Source organism: Larimichthys crocea, chromosome VIII, assembly GCF_000972845.2.
Source record: "Larimichthys crocea isolate SSNF chromosome VIII, L_crocea_2.0, whole genome shotgun sequence".
In the NCBI taxonomy this organism is placed as follows: Eukaryota; Metazoa; Chordata; class Actinopteri; family Sciaenidae; genus Larimichthys; species Larimichthys crocea.
The window spans coordinates 2108703-2123608 of record NC_040018.1 but is presented as its reverse complement, the minus strand read 5'-3'; the positions used below and the strand labels follow the sequence as shown (position 1 = coordinate 2123608).

The following is a 14906-nucleotide window of genomic DNA, read 5'->3' as shown; positions in this document are numbered from 1 at the left end:
TCAGAAGTCTATGCGTTTGTACATTATTACGTTATATTTTATTGTAGCTGCAACGCATTAGTGGTAGACGTTCACAAAATGCCAAATGTGCACATTTATTTTCCCCAAGTCCCACAGTAGACTGTTTTTGTGTTTTGTCAATTTGCGGACTATTATTTATTTACTACGGTTTTTGTTGTGCGAGTGTAGGATTTGGATTTCAGAGTTATAATTCTTGTATTTACTCATCTATCAAACTCACTCATGTCTTTCCAATTGTAAAACCTTTTGTGTTTTATTGCATATTCTTATACAAACAGATGTCACAGTATCCCTTACAAAATGAAATGTCACTCAACCATAAAATAAAACCAGACACACTTAGGGCCTGCATGTGAATCTTCAGTTCATAATTGATTTCAGTCCTTCCTCTCAACATTTTTGAGCAGAAGTCTTTGCTTTGCTGACAACTGAGTGCAGGTATGAGTAGAAGAAGAGAATGTTATCATATTCTCCGTTGTACTCTTGCGCAAGGCAATGCTCGTGGAAGTCCTTGAGGAAATAATAAATGGCCTCAATAGTGGCTAGATATGTGTCTGGTTTGCCCTTTTGATGCCGCCAGAAACATGTTTTCCTCATCTTCAGCTCTACCTGGAGCAAATCTAGGGGAGAACACATGTCCATCAGAAAGCGCACAAGAACGCAGAGTGAGATCATGTTAAACAGCATGGTACGTGAAGTTAATTTGCCCTTAATAATCAACAGCAGTCAGAACTCTTCAGAAAGCTGCACGAATGCAATTTTTCATGATTACCTTGTAGTCTCTCATCTGTGCTGATCTTGTTGGTCTGGTTCCATGTGCTGTCAATGAAGACCACCTTCTGCAGGGGAAACACCCGTGACTCCAAGCCCTTTGCTCCATCTGGGGTCCCTGACTCCGGGTTCTCTGCGGTGTATGTGGCGTCTTGAACTTCTTCACTTTTTAGTCTCTTTATGCGGGGTTCATCAAAGGTGTAACTTGATTTGCTGTCACTTTGGTGATGCAAACACTGCATCATGTCTTGAACCGACACAGCCCCTGGACCAGGGAACACCAACACCACCTGGAGAGGTTAGGGGGATGTCACAGGTTCATAGTGGAACACCATCATACAAACCGGGACTAAACGTACAAAAACTGTGTTTCTAAGATTTTTTAACTGAGGTAATTTATGTACGGCTGAATTTCAGAAGATGAATAGAGTTTGAGAGGAAAAAAAACTGAAAACATCAAGGTCATTCAGTTGAGTAGATTTGATGAAAAAGCAAGAACAAAGACTATTAAATTGTCAAATACAATAAGCATACATAGCTTGTGCACTAAAGCCACTATCAGTCAAGTCCAGTGTCTGATTATGCCTAACTTAACTAGAGCTATTAAATATAAACTTGTAGCATTAAATACTACAACCAAAGTACACAAAACAGGTGTTCACTTCAAAAATTGTTAATTTAGAGGATAGTAACTATTAAAACATGACTCAAACGCAGCTGCTTGCATTAAAAATATATAATATAAATAGCAGCAAATAAGCTGTTGTGATAAAGTTTTCCTAAGAGGTTAAAGAAAAATAGGCAGCAGAAATATGACAACAATGAAGGGTACAGTTGAAACAATCAGTTGATTGATTGAACTCTTGACAACCAAATACGAAACCAAAACGTTTTTCATAAAGAGTACAGCTTCACAATGACAGCTAAAGATACAAGAGTTAAATGAAATTCTTTGACGATGAAAGACAAACTCACTTTTTCCTTTTCGTAGTCAGGTATGCAGGGGTAGGTGTATATGTTGACGTCACTGGGGGCGAGGATCTTGGCATGGATTGCAGTGCTCTTACCGTCTGTCTCATTGGGATGCTTGATGATGTCTATCTTGACAGGAAGCTGAGCACAATGTACACAATATGTAGAGTCAGGTCCAGAGGACAGTTACGTTTCGACCACACCATGTGCAAAATTTCAGAGCTCACACAAAAGACATCGCACAACTTTTTCCACCACATTGGCAATGCAATGCTATTGCAACAACTCTCATAAAAAAAGGCCTCTCTTAAAAGAACAATCAAGTGAGTCCTAACCTCTTACTGACCTTGATTAAAGGGATGTCTTGCGGGGTGACACCCACTAATGAGCAGCATGTGTAGCAGAAAAACATCCTTGATCCTCCACATTTAGAGCATTTCAACCTGCCCTTCTGTTGCGCTTCCTCCAACACTGCATGTGATGCCAATTTTAGACCTTGGAGAGGCTGCTTGGCAAGCTCATGAGCGTCTGATGAATCACTAGTGACTGTTGTTTTGTCACGGCAACTAGGATGGAGATGCTGGTCGTGATCCAGGCTACTCATGCTTGCTCTTTAAATGTTGACAGACCAGTGCTGGATTATATGGGCCCCACATTCATAGCTGAACAACACTGAGAAAACAAACGACACATAGATTAGCAGACACATAAAAATCCAACATTTACATAAGGGAGTGCAATAATGTGGAAAAGCCACTCAACATGATAGGGGTTATTAAAAAGGTCATACTGGAGTATTTCCCAGAAAAAAAGAGTTGAACTTAGTTGGGAGACATTGGGTAACATTAATATAGTGAAGGGAGTGGATAAAGTCTGTCTTTTCTTTTGTATGCATTAGGGATGCAAATTATCGATTAATACATTAATCGTTAGTTGATTGACCTTATCGGTCGAGTAACGGTTAACTGATAAGCGGCTTTTTTCCTAAGAACATATATTTCTCACGGTGTCTTTTAACATAAAGCAAAAATATTGCTTATATACTGAATAAAAAAAAATGCATGTTATATTCCTCAACTAATGTTTTATTGTACCAGTGGGGATATGGTACAGATATGACATTCAACCAAAATAAATTCTGCACAGAAAATTGAAATACATCAAAAAAATAATTGTGCACTGGCTCACCTGTTGCATGTGAAACATTAAGCAACATAAAAGATTTTTTTAAAGCTATACAATATGGGCTTAGCCTACACAGTATTAAGCCTACACATAATTATCTGGTAAAGTACTTAAGATGAAAAACTTGAAACATTAGCAGCAGCACTTATAATCTCTCTTGTTCTGAGAAAGGTAACAGTAAGATTACTAGCCCTGGAAACTTACAGCAACATGTAGGACTGAACACAGCTTCAATCATCCCTGAGGAAGGTGACAGGAAAATTAGAGGGCCTCTATTTAACAATTTCCCGCAGAAATGTTGAGAGTGACGAGTGAGCTGAGCATGTTCATTTACACACAGGAGCAGATAGCATTAGCATGTTAGCAATCAGCATGTATTTAATTCTTAGTGGATAATGCTAACTGCTAGCGCGTCAGCACGGCTGCAGGTTTTGAAGGTGTTATCTTAGTGAACTCGTAGAGCTGCTGAACCTAAACGTGGCACCGCAGAGTTTACACTGAGCGTCTTTGTCATCATTACTTAGTTTGAAATGACTCCGGGTCTGTCGCCGCGTTGCGTTCAGGTACGTTCGCTGTGGCCTAGATTAAGCAACGGCGCCCTCAACTGGCGACACCATGAAATCTCACTGAAAAAACTTCTGTGGAAAATGGCCCTAGATTCAGTTAACCCGATTAATTTAATTTAATCGATTAAATTCTTTTCGACAATTAACCGATTAATCGATTAACTGTTTTACATCCCTAGTATGCATGCATGTATGACTGTTCCTATTGTTTGTTTTCAGCAGTCGTATTGTTTACCTGATATAAACATAATATTTTAATACATACTATAAGAATAACAGTGGTAAAGGTTTTTCTGACTTTATTTGACTTTTAATTAAATGTGAAATGATCAAAAATCTCTCTACTTATATCCACAATCATTAAACAGTGTTTTTTTTTCCCATTCACACTCAAAACACTGACTTTTACCAGCCTACATATAACGCACAGATCCAGAAGGTCTGGGTCCTCTATCAGACAGAGCAAATTACATATTTATTGAGGCTCCAAAAATCCATCTTTAGCAGTGGAGTTTTACACAACGCCTCTCCTAAATATTGTTTGTTTGTTTGGAGTGGATATATCTACCTAATTATCTTGTGTCCTTGTCCCATTCTGTGTTTTTATTTTTTTCTACCTCAGTATTTTATTCGATTGTATTTTTATTGTATTCAAACATACTGGACTGCTATGACGACCACATTTCATCAACTTTCATTGTAATAAGAAAGCCAATAAATGTTGAAAAAAAAGGTTGTTGTAATGTTTAGTTAGGGTACATCAACAGTGATATGTGCTTTGTCCTGTGATACATTTTTATCCACTGAAATAAGCATTATGCGTAAATAATTATAAATAAAAAGTTGGAAAACTAAATTTTCCAATGATCTACTGTATGTATAAAAAAACAAATATCTACAATTATCTAACAACAAAACATTAATAAACCTATAAATAAAACTTTTTGGGTGGACTACCCAAAGTAGAGCATGACAGATATAGCGATTTTTTTTTTATTTGATGTAACGTAACTTGTGGTAACTTGTGGTCATCATGTATGTGTCTACCTATTTATCTTGTGTTTTTAAGTGTCTTTGTCCCATTCTGTGTTTTTATTTTTTCTACCTCACCATTTTATTCTATTGTATTTTTTATTGTATTCAAACATACCGGACGGACTGACTGACTGTCTATCTACCTACCTACCTACCTATGTTTGTTGCCTTATTTGCTTATAACTTTAATTCAACTATAATGTGTACAGATGTTGTCTACAGCTGGATAGAGAAAAGGGTGCCACAGTGTTGTTGATGAAATATTAGGGACTCCATTAGCTATAGTACTTTTGCCCCTTGACAGAGTCAGCAGACTTACCTGACACTCGTTGCACAGGTAGTGTCAGCTGATGCTACCGTGCTAAGGCTAGTGAATGAATGACAAGTGAGCTAAACACAACTCGGTAATTAGCATTTCATAGTTTAAGAGCACTGTATCTGTATCTTTTTTCTCCCTCTCTCTCCTGGCGGTACACTCCTGTACACACACACCAGCTTACACAGGCTTACATGCTGTCGCTAACGTTAGACTACAGTCAACGTGCTTGTGAAGCTAGCTCCTGTTAGCACGCTAAACATCTGTAGCTTCGACTACTAGCAGATACAACCAAGAGTTAGGTCAGCTGACAGGAAAGCAAGCGTCAGTTTAAATAACTCACAACAGCAATACGTCGTCCACTAGTTTTGTAGCGTAACACAGAAACGTGTCGACCAGTATGTAGTTGCAATGATATACAACAACAGCAGCAGCGTGTGCGTCCTCCTCTACGCCGGATATGCCGGTTCTTCTCCGGTTGTTAAGGTCAGTTACGACCCGTTGCTAGGCAGCACCCAATTCCGAACGTGTGCCGTTGGAAAGCCTCCGCCACCTTTACCAGCCGTTAGCCGTTAGTGGACTGAAGATGCGCTAAAGTGCAGGTACTGACGGTATATAACAAACAAGGACGTAAACTACACCTAATGTGACTGTTAATGTAACATATAATAACGACTCTGGGTTAGGTATTTAAATTAACCGCGACGTTTAAGCTAATTTTTTTAAATTTGGCGCATTCACGTTAACCGTTAGGACCGTTAGTGTTAACGGCTGGGTTAACGTTACTCTCATGACAACTTCCCATTAACAAATGTTACTACGTTTATCATTATAAACATATAAAACATTAACATTTCATCAACTTTCATTGTGATAAGAAAGCCAATAAATGTTTTTAATAAAGGCAATTTTTTCAAATAATTATAAATAAAAAGTTGGAAAGTTTTTCAATGATCTACTGTATGTATATATAAAAACAAATATCTACAATTATCTATCAACAAAACATTAATGAACCTATAAATAAAACTTCTTTGGTGGACTACCCAAAGTAGAACATGACATATATAGCGATTTTTTTATTTAACATAAAAAAAAAATCGATATATCATGGACCTTTAAAATATAAATAGTTTTATAGAATATGTGTTGTGTGTGTGTGTGTGTGTGTTCCTAATTAGATGGTTACGTGTTTACATATGTTGTTTTTGTTTGTGTATTGGACTATTGTAACAAAAAATAATTTCCCCCTGGGATTATTAAAGTATTTCTGATTCTGATTCTGATATTAATGCAGAAAAAAGACTATAAAACATGGCTGTTGTATATGTGACATCACCCATAGGTTACTGTGGAGACACTGTGAAGCTCAGCGACCTCCCAGCTAATCTAAAAACTGGCAAAGACGATCAGCAGCTGAAACAACCCATCTGTAACAGCATCAAGGCGGCCGTGCTGTTAATTCTGTATAACTTTAAGCCTTGATATAATTTTAACAGGTGAGTTATATAAAAATTCACCCTCAGCACTGTTGTCATGAACGGGGAAATTAGCTATAGAGACCAAAACTGTTTTATTTACCAGGCTGTAAACATGTTTATTTCTGCTGTGAAATTGGACATTTTAACATGGGGGTTTATGGAGGCTGACTTAATCTGCAGCCAACCTCAAGTGGACGTTTGAGGAATTACAGTTTTTTTTGCACTTCAGCATTGGCTTCACTTCACAGCCATTGCCACTTAGTGGTTATTGTGGTAATGTATTGGTGTCACTGCAAAGTTTATCCAGCAGAGCGCGCTGCAATTTACAATACTGTGGCAAGCAGCACAGAGCAAAGAGAGAGGAGGCAACTCTCAGCAACGTCAGCTGCTTCACAATTATGTTTAATTATTAAACATGTTAAAGAATATTTAACCTTAACTTTCTTATCTAGTTATCTGTTTAGGAACGCCACTTTCTGAGTATCTTTATATCGTCATATCCATGCTAAATCCACACAGAAAAGGTCTATTTTCATACTAGCTCAGAAAATCACTGTATTGGCCAGTATATCGGTAAGCAGTGAAATTTTAGCATATCAGTATTGGTCTTAAAAAATCCTATATCAGTCCATTAATCCAAAGAGCTTTCATTTTTCCACAACAACACTTTACTCCTCTTCCCAGAGAAAATAGCTGTCTGTGAATGATTAACGATATTGTTTAATCTAAGGTTACATTTCTTGATTAACCACAGTACATGAAAGGTCGTAAAACATGTTAAACAGTCCCTAACCATCTGATATTCTCCCTGCAAGCTACAAAGATTTACCTGAGTTAAGAATACTCGCTTCCTGGGCATCCCAATCCTTTTAGCCCATAATATTAGTGTATAATGATAGTACTTTTGTAGTTGAATTTCTTTTCCTGTTATCTCTGCTACACACTCCACCTCTGTTTTTTTGCATTAGCAAGTTTCACAGATACAGACATGACTGATCACCACCTGAAGGTAGTTAATTCAGGGAAAACCAGTCTAAAAATTATATGAATATTAATACGAATTTGTTGTTCTTGTTCAAAGCCAGATGTTCTTGGTGTGATGAAAAACAGATTTTATACCAGAAGTTACCTGAGCTTTCAACAATCACGTGCAGACTCGCATGGCAAACAGATGTGTGTATCGAATGAGACCTTCCGATGTCTGTGATATTAAAATACCAAACATTCAGAAATCTACCAAATGTATCCCGTGTGCTAGGTTACTTTCAGAATCATGCTAGTGAAACATAGTTTATCATTATTAGTCATATCAACCACACCAGACTCATCTGTCTTCCCTGGAGGCTGCGTTACTCTGGCTCTAAGAGCCTGTTTTCGCTCTACAACGTAGGTTCATGCTTAAAAACATCATCTGATGGTTTCAAGGTGATTCTTCTTTCCAAAACTGAATGTTTTAAATGTGCAGCTTTAGCATCCATAGGCACGCTGTCCTGATTGTTTTTTTGCACTGTCTTTATGCTCTCTATTGCCTTTGGCATTAAATTGTCACATAGCGACAGAGACAACAATGTCATGGTTGAGATGCATCCCCCTAACATGAATGTATTGACTGTATCATTAAAATACATTCATTGTTATTTGTTGTTTAGTCTAACATAGAGCAATGAAAAAACAAACTGTCTGACCGCATCTCAGGAATGTTTTTCTCATCGGACAGCAGATTCCAGATAGAATTAAAAGGCAAGTCAAGTCAAATTAATATCTATAGCAGATAAAACAACATGAACTGACCAAAGTGCTTTACAAACAAAAAAGGCAGATGAAAACAAGGTCAACAGAGCATACAATAAAATCAGCAGAGAGCAAGATACAATCATAGCCTTGTCTATGCCTTGAATGAGTCATTAGAGGGGGCTGATGTGATGTGGTAGGGCAGTTTTTTTCCACAGACTTGAAACAGCACGGTCATCCCTGAACTTCCGCCCAGCCAGAGTGATGACCAGAGATGGGGTGTATGTGTTTAGAAGTTCAGACAGAGGGAGATAATCAATGAAGGGCTTTGTAGACAAGTATTAAGGTTTTAAAATGAACTCTAAATGTGACAGGGAGCCAGCAGAGGAAGGCAAGTACAGGGGAAACACAGTATGCTCACACTTACGGGAACCAGTTAATAACCTTGTAAAACCTTGTAAAAAAAAAAAAAAAGTTAATGGGAGCATGGATTACTATTATTTCACAATCTTGGAATAATAAGGAAGGTTTTACTTTTGCTAAAAGCTGCCTCTCATTAATGATCTGTCAAACTTGAACGTAGAATCAAAAACCATGCCAAGGTTCCGTGGAAAGGGTTTCAACAAAGGATGACAGTAACCAACCAAATGAATGCTCTCTCACATCTCAACCTCTCCTTCCAAGCTTGTAGGAAAAACTCAAAAATAACTCAACTTCAACATAGTGACTCCATGGAAAAGGACCGGCTTTTACTGTAGATATAAAGAGTTCATTTTGAGAAATACATAACAATATTACAAAGAATGCTGGTGGATTCAGAAGCGTCAAAAAAACACCTCAGTTTTCAGTTCGTTTAGCAAGATTTGGAACAGTCTTTTAATGTTGGTGCCATTTTAGCAAGAGGTACAGCAGGAGTATTGTCTCCAAAAAGATAGATGGAGGTGCCGTGCTTCTCTGAGCACTCAGCCCTGAGGAACCCCACAGGTAGAGCAGAGGAGGAAGAAGCACCCCCACTCATACTAACAGAGAAACTTCTACTTTTCATCTGTTACCGATAAATGATGTTCCTCTGTGTGCTATGGTGTTGTCAGATAAATGAAAATCTAATTTCTTAAATATGGTCTTTCAGGTGTATCCAGGCTGCCTGGCCCACGCAGTCAACACCGCATCTTATTGAACATTCCCAGAATCAAAGGAGTGATTGGACGACAGCTTCAGGAGACACATTGCAGACCCGGTGACCTTCTGGATCTCAGGTAACCACACAGTGATGATATATACCTGCAGTGCTGCTCAGACTGACAGACGTTTCATATTTGACATAGTTTTTCAACAGTTGCATGGTATGATTTTCAGTTATGAAGCCCAAACTTTTCCTGGCAGAACAGGAACTCAAGTTGGCTTGCTGCAGCAGCTGGAGATGAGTATAAAGACAGGAACCCTGCTCATGGTGAGAGATATACTCAAAAAATGTGTTTTTGCACACTATGTGTCATAATAAACCTCCCGAAACATAGAATGATTTTTGCCTGCCAGAATATTAAACTAAGTTAAAATCTTTCAAAGTATCCTTAATATATTTGCGAAAGAAAATCCAGCATGCCAAAGTCAAAAGTTTAAATACATGATACAGTGGCCCTGTGTTGCAAACTACTCTTCATTTTTATTAAACTGGATGCTACAAAGAGAAGGAAACCTCATTTAATTTACATATGTAATGGGTCAGTCCGCCCTAAATCACAAAAAAACTAAATCTCACTTTTCTGATATTGAGCCATGGACATAGTTTTGGTTTTATTTGCAAAGGTTTTGGCATCCCCCTTTTGAGTCATCTAACACAATGGAGGTAAACAGTCTCTCCAACAACAATATCCCTGCTTGTTCTGACAATCCACAGACCGTGCTGTCAATAGTTTTCACTGGGGGTATTTATTTAGTAGAATGTAGTTACAATCCAGTAACCATAATGTATCAGCGGGGTTCAAACATTTTGTTAACCAATGCCAGCACTCAACTTTTAAAACAAAAACTGAGATTTCAAGTTTTTAAAGCAGGAAGTATTTGTAAGGGATTATGTACACTCCCAGGCCTCTTGAAATAACTGCTGAAGTGTCTGAAAACACAAAGGGGGCCCCAAACTCTGAAAAAACTTCAGTGCTGTCATGTAGCTGGCAATATATGTGTTGGACGGATAGTAGCCAACATAAGTGACGCAAACTGATGTTGATGCAAAATATGAAACGATAAATATCAGCATTTTAAATCCAGTCATTTTGCAGCCTTTCTAAAAAAAGTAAAATGTTTTTATCCTATGTATCTTATGCATCTTTATATCCCAGTTCCAATAATCAATAATTAGGTTTGCAACAGTGTGTGGTTTTTACGATAAAAATTTGAATTTTACAAAATATTATGATATGTTTTCAATAATATGGTAGAATTCAGCATTTTTAGGAAGATAAATAGGACTAATAGAGAAGAACACAGCAGATATGGTGTAGGTATACTGCTGCAACTCTAACTATAATGCACTTACTTAGAGTTTGAAGGTTAATCTGCAGGTCATTGGGATACAGAATCTTGGTTGTCAGTTCACTGAATTCTCTCACTGCTATTCCCATTGCGGTGTACTGTTTATTTTCCATTAACTGATACATACATGTGTGAAGAAGACAAAGTGAGGCATCGAAAACATCTTGCCATGATACCTCTGCTCTCAAAGGTCAATGCTACGTCAAGTAGTCTGTGTCGAGTGCAACATCTCTTCCTCTAATGCATACAGCCTGTCCTATCCTCTTCTTCCTGGAACAAATACGCTTAGTAATCCCCTCTAAAGGGCTATAAACTTGGAGGACTGATTTAAAGGCAGACAGATTCATGACAGGTCAGAGTTGTGTTACTTTACCAAGTGTAAAGACATGTGTGACTCATTTGTTGTGGACCTTTTCTGATTTTGAAGATGTGACCCTCGAGTTAACATTACACTTGCTCTACTCAGCGAATGTAATGCACCACTTCTGCAGAACCCCCGAGACATTGACAGCTATTGTTAAAGTTGCCACAATGAAGCACTTCAATTCTATGGATGTAAAACTGCAATGAAAGCTGAGACATAAACGGATTAGGTATACACGAGTATGATTTAGTTGCTTTTTTTACTTTCCCAAGCATATGTCAGAAAGAATGATAGCTGCGCAAATGTAAAAAGTATGTCTTTGATTTCTGCCTGGCTTCTCCCGGCCAGATAATCTAAAAAAATGTGATGTTGGGAGTCGGGACAAGGTGGGGGCAGATACTTTGTGTGACAATGTAGTGATGTCAAGATAGTTTGTTTAGTGTTTATTCTCCTCAATTTTATGCGATGAGAAAATATTAATAAGTAAGTAATAAGTAATTTTTTGCCATTTTCAATTCAGTTACCAAAATATTTTGGTATTAGCTACCCTGATGAATGGAATTATTCTCTGTGAAAAGAGAGTGGATCACCTAGACATCCACTTTTTATACTTGGTACGGCAACTTCTACCGCAGTTTAAAGGGTCAACATATAAAATATATGTAACAGTCTTGACTGACTTCTCAACTCTTATAACTCGGGATGATCATGAAGACATTAATAGATGTCTATCTAGCGTTTCAGTCTGTCTGTGTGGATCTTTAGTTCTTTGTAAGACGTTTGTCTTTTGTTGAAAATAAACCAAACATCCCATGAGAGCCACCACATGGGCAGGCACTATTTTTCAGCTCCAAATATGGCTGTACTTGTGGAGTTTACCCCAATGTTTGGGGAACTTTTATAAATATGATGTTGGCTAGAAAGCAATCTAATGTCCAAGAAGTCATTAATATTACATGTGAAAACATAGAGAGACATTATACTAGTTCGATGGAATCCCATTGCTTTGGCTTTCGATCATGAACGTCAGACTTTTGCAACCTGCAACAGGTAATAAAAGTTAACCTATTTTGAATTTACATTTTTAAAATTGTGTTCTCCATATCTACATTTGCTAACTACTTAAGTAGAATTTTTTACTATTAGTTTGTAATATAAAATAAAAGTATGTAATATAAAATGATCTTTGAAAGCCTGCAGCCAGATGTCTGTGTTGAATAACTGAGTGGTCTTTTAAGTCTTAAATGTTGTTGGTGATCTTATTTTAATCATAACTTCTTATTTCTTTGTGAGGAATTTTTCTCGTTGTCAGGGAAAGTGCGATATTGTGGCGACTTGCTTGAAGTCACGACCCTCTTTCACAATCATCTGGTGTTCTGGGGGTTCCTTACCAAAGTCTTAAAACACAGAATTCCCCACGTTGCATAACCACAGATTTCCTCCAGGGAAATAGAAGGTTTACAGCCCTGAAATGTATCAAGTTCAGCTGCATGTTCCCCCCATCCCCCGCCAGGGCCTCCCCTTTTTCTCCCGCTGCCCCAAGACCACCTCTCCACATTGCACGAGACTCCCCAGTCTCTCTCGCTGTTTATCTTCACTTGAGTTATTTTCAGATCCTCCCCCCTTTCTCTGTTTGTCTCACTCCATCCTTTCCTACAGTCCTCTTCACAACCAGTGTGAGACTTCCTTCAATCTCCCCTGTAGCCGTTGCCCTTGTCTGCACATGCTGTTTGTAATATGGGACACATGTGGTTTTCTGTTTTCATGCTTCCACACAAATGCAAATATAATACTGCTGTTCTAAAACATTGCAATGAATAGTAAATCACTGTCACAGAGTCATCCCAGGAGGTCGATCAAACTGCACAGTAGCTCTGGAGCTGCTTTTCTGAGTAGAGGAAATGAAGAGGTATGTACAAGTAAACAATAACACTCCTAATATGATATTCTAATCTATAAAAATATACTTCTGCTGTGCTTTAAACCCTCAGCAGACCACTGTAACTTTTGTGCTATCAACTTATATAGAATTCTTGATTAGATTATTATTATTTCACCTCAGTTTATAACTACATCTCGTAATTACGGATATGAGCTTATTAATAAAACAAAATAAAAACAATTTAGACTTTTGCTCTAATTGCATACATTCAGTGACAACAAGGCCACATTTTCATAAAAACTCTTACTGGCAAGAGTACAGCTGGTTTCATCATTTTACCTTTTGATAACTCTAATGAACAACAGATGAAGTAAAGTACACCGGAATCCTGCATTTTTTAAAAGGAAAAAGAATTATTAATAAAAAGTATTACAGTGATTTCAGGAGCATTTTATTAAACAAAATCTGTCTCTTGGAACACCTTGTAAGTATAATTCATGTGTCTAGCATGCCTGTGTTGTGTCTTTCTCTTGGAAGTAGCTTTACGTCTGTGACAGTTCTCTCTCATTCTCTTTGGCTTCGGTCTCCCCTCGTCCTGCTGGGAATACACAGCCTTGAGACTGAAATGTGTTTACATTTTGAGCATGTTACAAATTATCTGCTAAGACTAACTTTGCGTGACTTGGCAGAAGCCTTCACCTTGCTCAGATGTTGTTTGGGTCAAACGTATTTCAGGGGTTGGCTCTCTCAATTTGACTGTCTTTATCTGACAGGGGTTCTCTAAGCCAGATGTGAACCCAGGCAAAAGGTAAAACTTTCATTCTGTGTTGGTGTGTGTGTGTGTGTGTGCCTGCACACATGTGTTTATATGTGTTTTTGTATGAACGAATGGTGTAAGCACCCTGCCAGTATGTCTGCGATATTTTTTTTGCGCTGACAAGACTCCACTTATATTCAATAGAATATAAACTCAGAGGGAATTAATGTGACATTTGACCACGGCGATGAATTTTTATCTTCCATCAAAAATTAATAGATTAATCCTCGAGTTGTATTACCACATCTCAACCTCCCTTATCAGATTGAGTGATCATATTCATGTAGATCAGGGATTGTCCAAGGACACTGAAGTTGTTCCCAAATGTTTCTTTGCCATGTGTATTCAATCTTCTTAAAGACAACATCAACAGATTTGATTATATTGTCATTAAATCAGATAAGCTGGGAAATGGACAGCTTAATATCTCCAGAGGACTGCAGCAATATCAGAGTTTGAAACACTTGCTTAATGTGTAATACGTTTTCTCTACAGACCTACGCGAATTATAGAGTTAGAGGCTGAATAACTCTAATTTTATCAAATGATGTTGAAAGATTAGGTTAGACTAATCCTTGAACAACCATTTTCTAATAAAATGGAAATCACAGCAAATAACAGATCATACATTTTGTGTTTATGTATCATAATACAGTTTTATTGTGTACCAAAATGAGGCTGAATCACCTGAAATTGCAGATATTTGAAAAAAATTCAAATGAGCAACAAAATCATCTCTCTACGTGACGATTGCCAAGCAAATAATAATAATAAAAAAACTTGTTTGTTTCACAAATCTGATTTATTGAGTTATTGAGGGTGTGTTTTTAATGCCAGTTGACAGCAGAATACAATTTTCTCTTGGCACCCCAGAGCTCCCTGCTCCACTTTTTCTCCACAAGTTTCATACATGGCAGATTTTCTTCCTGAAGTAGCATGACTGATTTCCTGTAACACTAAAGCTAACTAAGTCAATTCCACTAAGAACAAACACTGCCCACAGATGTCATTTGTGCATTACCAGGCGTGAAATGATGAGGCTTTCTGACGTCAGAGTTGCTGTTGACGAAATGTAGAACATTTAGTAGGACATCGAGTGGCAGATATTTTTCCTGAAAACTGTTGAACCAAAGCAGAAATTGCTTGTAAATACTGGAAAAATGACGGCAAAGATGTCGATCATCTTTAGACAATTACTGCTGAACTTGTTAAGCTACTCCCCGTGAAGTTGTT

At 37.7% G+C, this 14906-nt stretch overlaps 2 protein-coding genes across 2 annotated transcripts in view; one reads left to right on the top strand and one right to left on the bottom strand.

Moving 5' to 3' along the window:
- Positions 1-103: 103 nt before the first annotated feature.
- On the bottom strand, positions 104-5353 carry dtwd1 (DTW domain containing 1). Its single transcript, XM_010745351.3, has 5 exons — positions 5210-5353; positions 2111-2436; positions 1768-1905; positions 794-1082; positions 104-641 (listed from the first exon to the last, which is right to left on the bottom strand). The coding sequence occupies exons 2-5, from the start codon at positions 2366-2368 to the stop codon at positions 412-414; spliced, it is 915 nt and encodes a 304-aa protein (XP_010743653.2). The 5' UTR covers positions 2369-2436; positions 5210-5353; the 3' UTR covers positions 104-411.
- Positions 5354-5369: 16 nt separating this feature from the next.
- cops2 (COP9 signalosome subunit 2) overlaps positions 5370-14906 on the top strand; it is a 58974-nt gene continuing 49437 nt past the window's right edge. Inside the window, exons 1-4 of the mRNA XM_027281165.1 lie at positions 5370-5468; positions 6212-6365; positions 9208-9334; positions 9435-9528. Of these exons, the coding sequence (XP_027136966.1) occupies positions 9499-9528 (30 nt within the window). The 5' untranslated portion in view covers positions 5370-5468; positions 6212-6365; positions 9208-9334; positions 9435-9498. The remainder of the gene's footprint in view (positions 5469-6211; positions 6366-9207; positions 9335-9434; positions 9529-14906) is intronic.

Coding starts and splice junctions, on each gene's coding strand:
- dtwd1 (XM_010745351.3), bottom strand. CDS start 2,368: ATGAGTAGCCTGGATCACGACCAGCATCTCCATCCTAGTTGCCGTGAC. Junction 1,083..1,767: donor CTGACTACGAAAAGGAAAAA/GTGAGTTTGTCT, acceptor TAACCTCTCCAG/GTGGTGTTGGTGTTCCCTGG. Junction 642..793: donor CACAGATGAGAGACTACAAG/GTAATCATGAAA, acceptor GTTCTCCCCTAG/ATTTGCTCCAGGTAGAGCTG.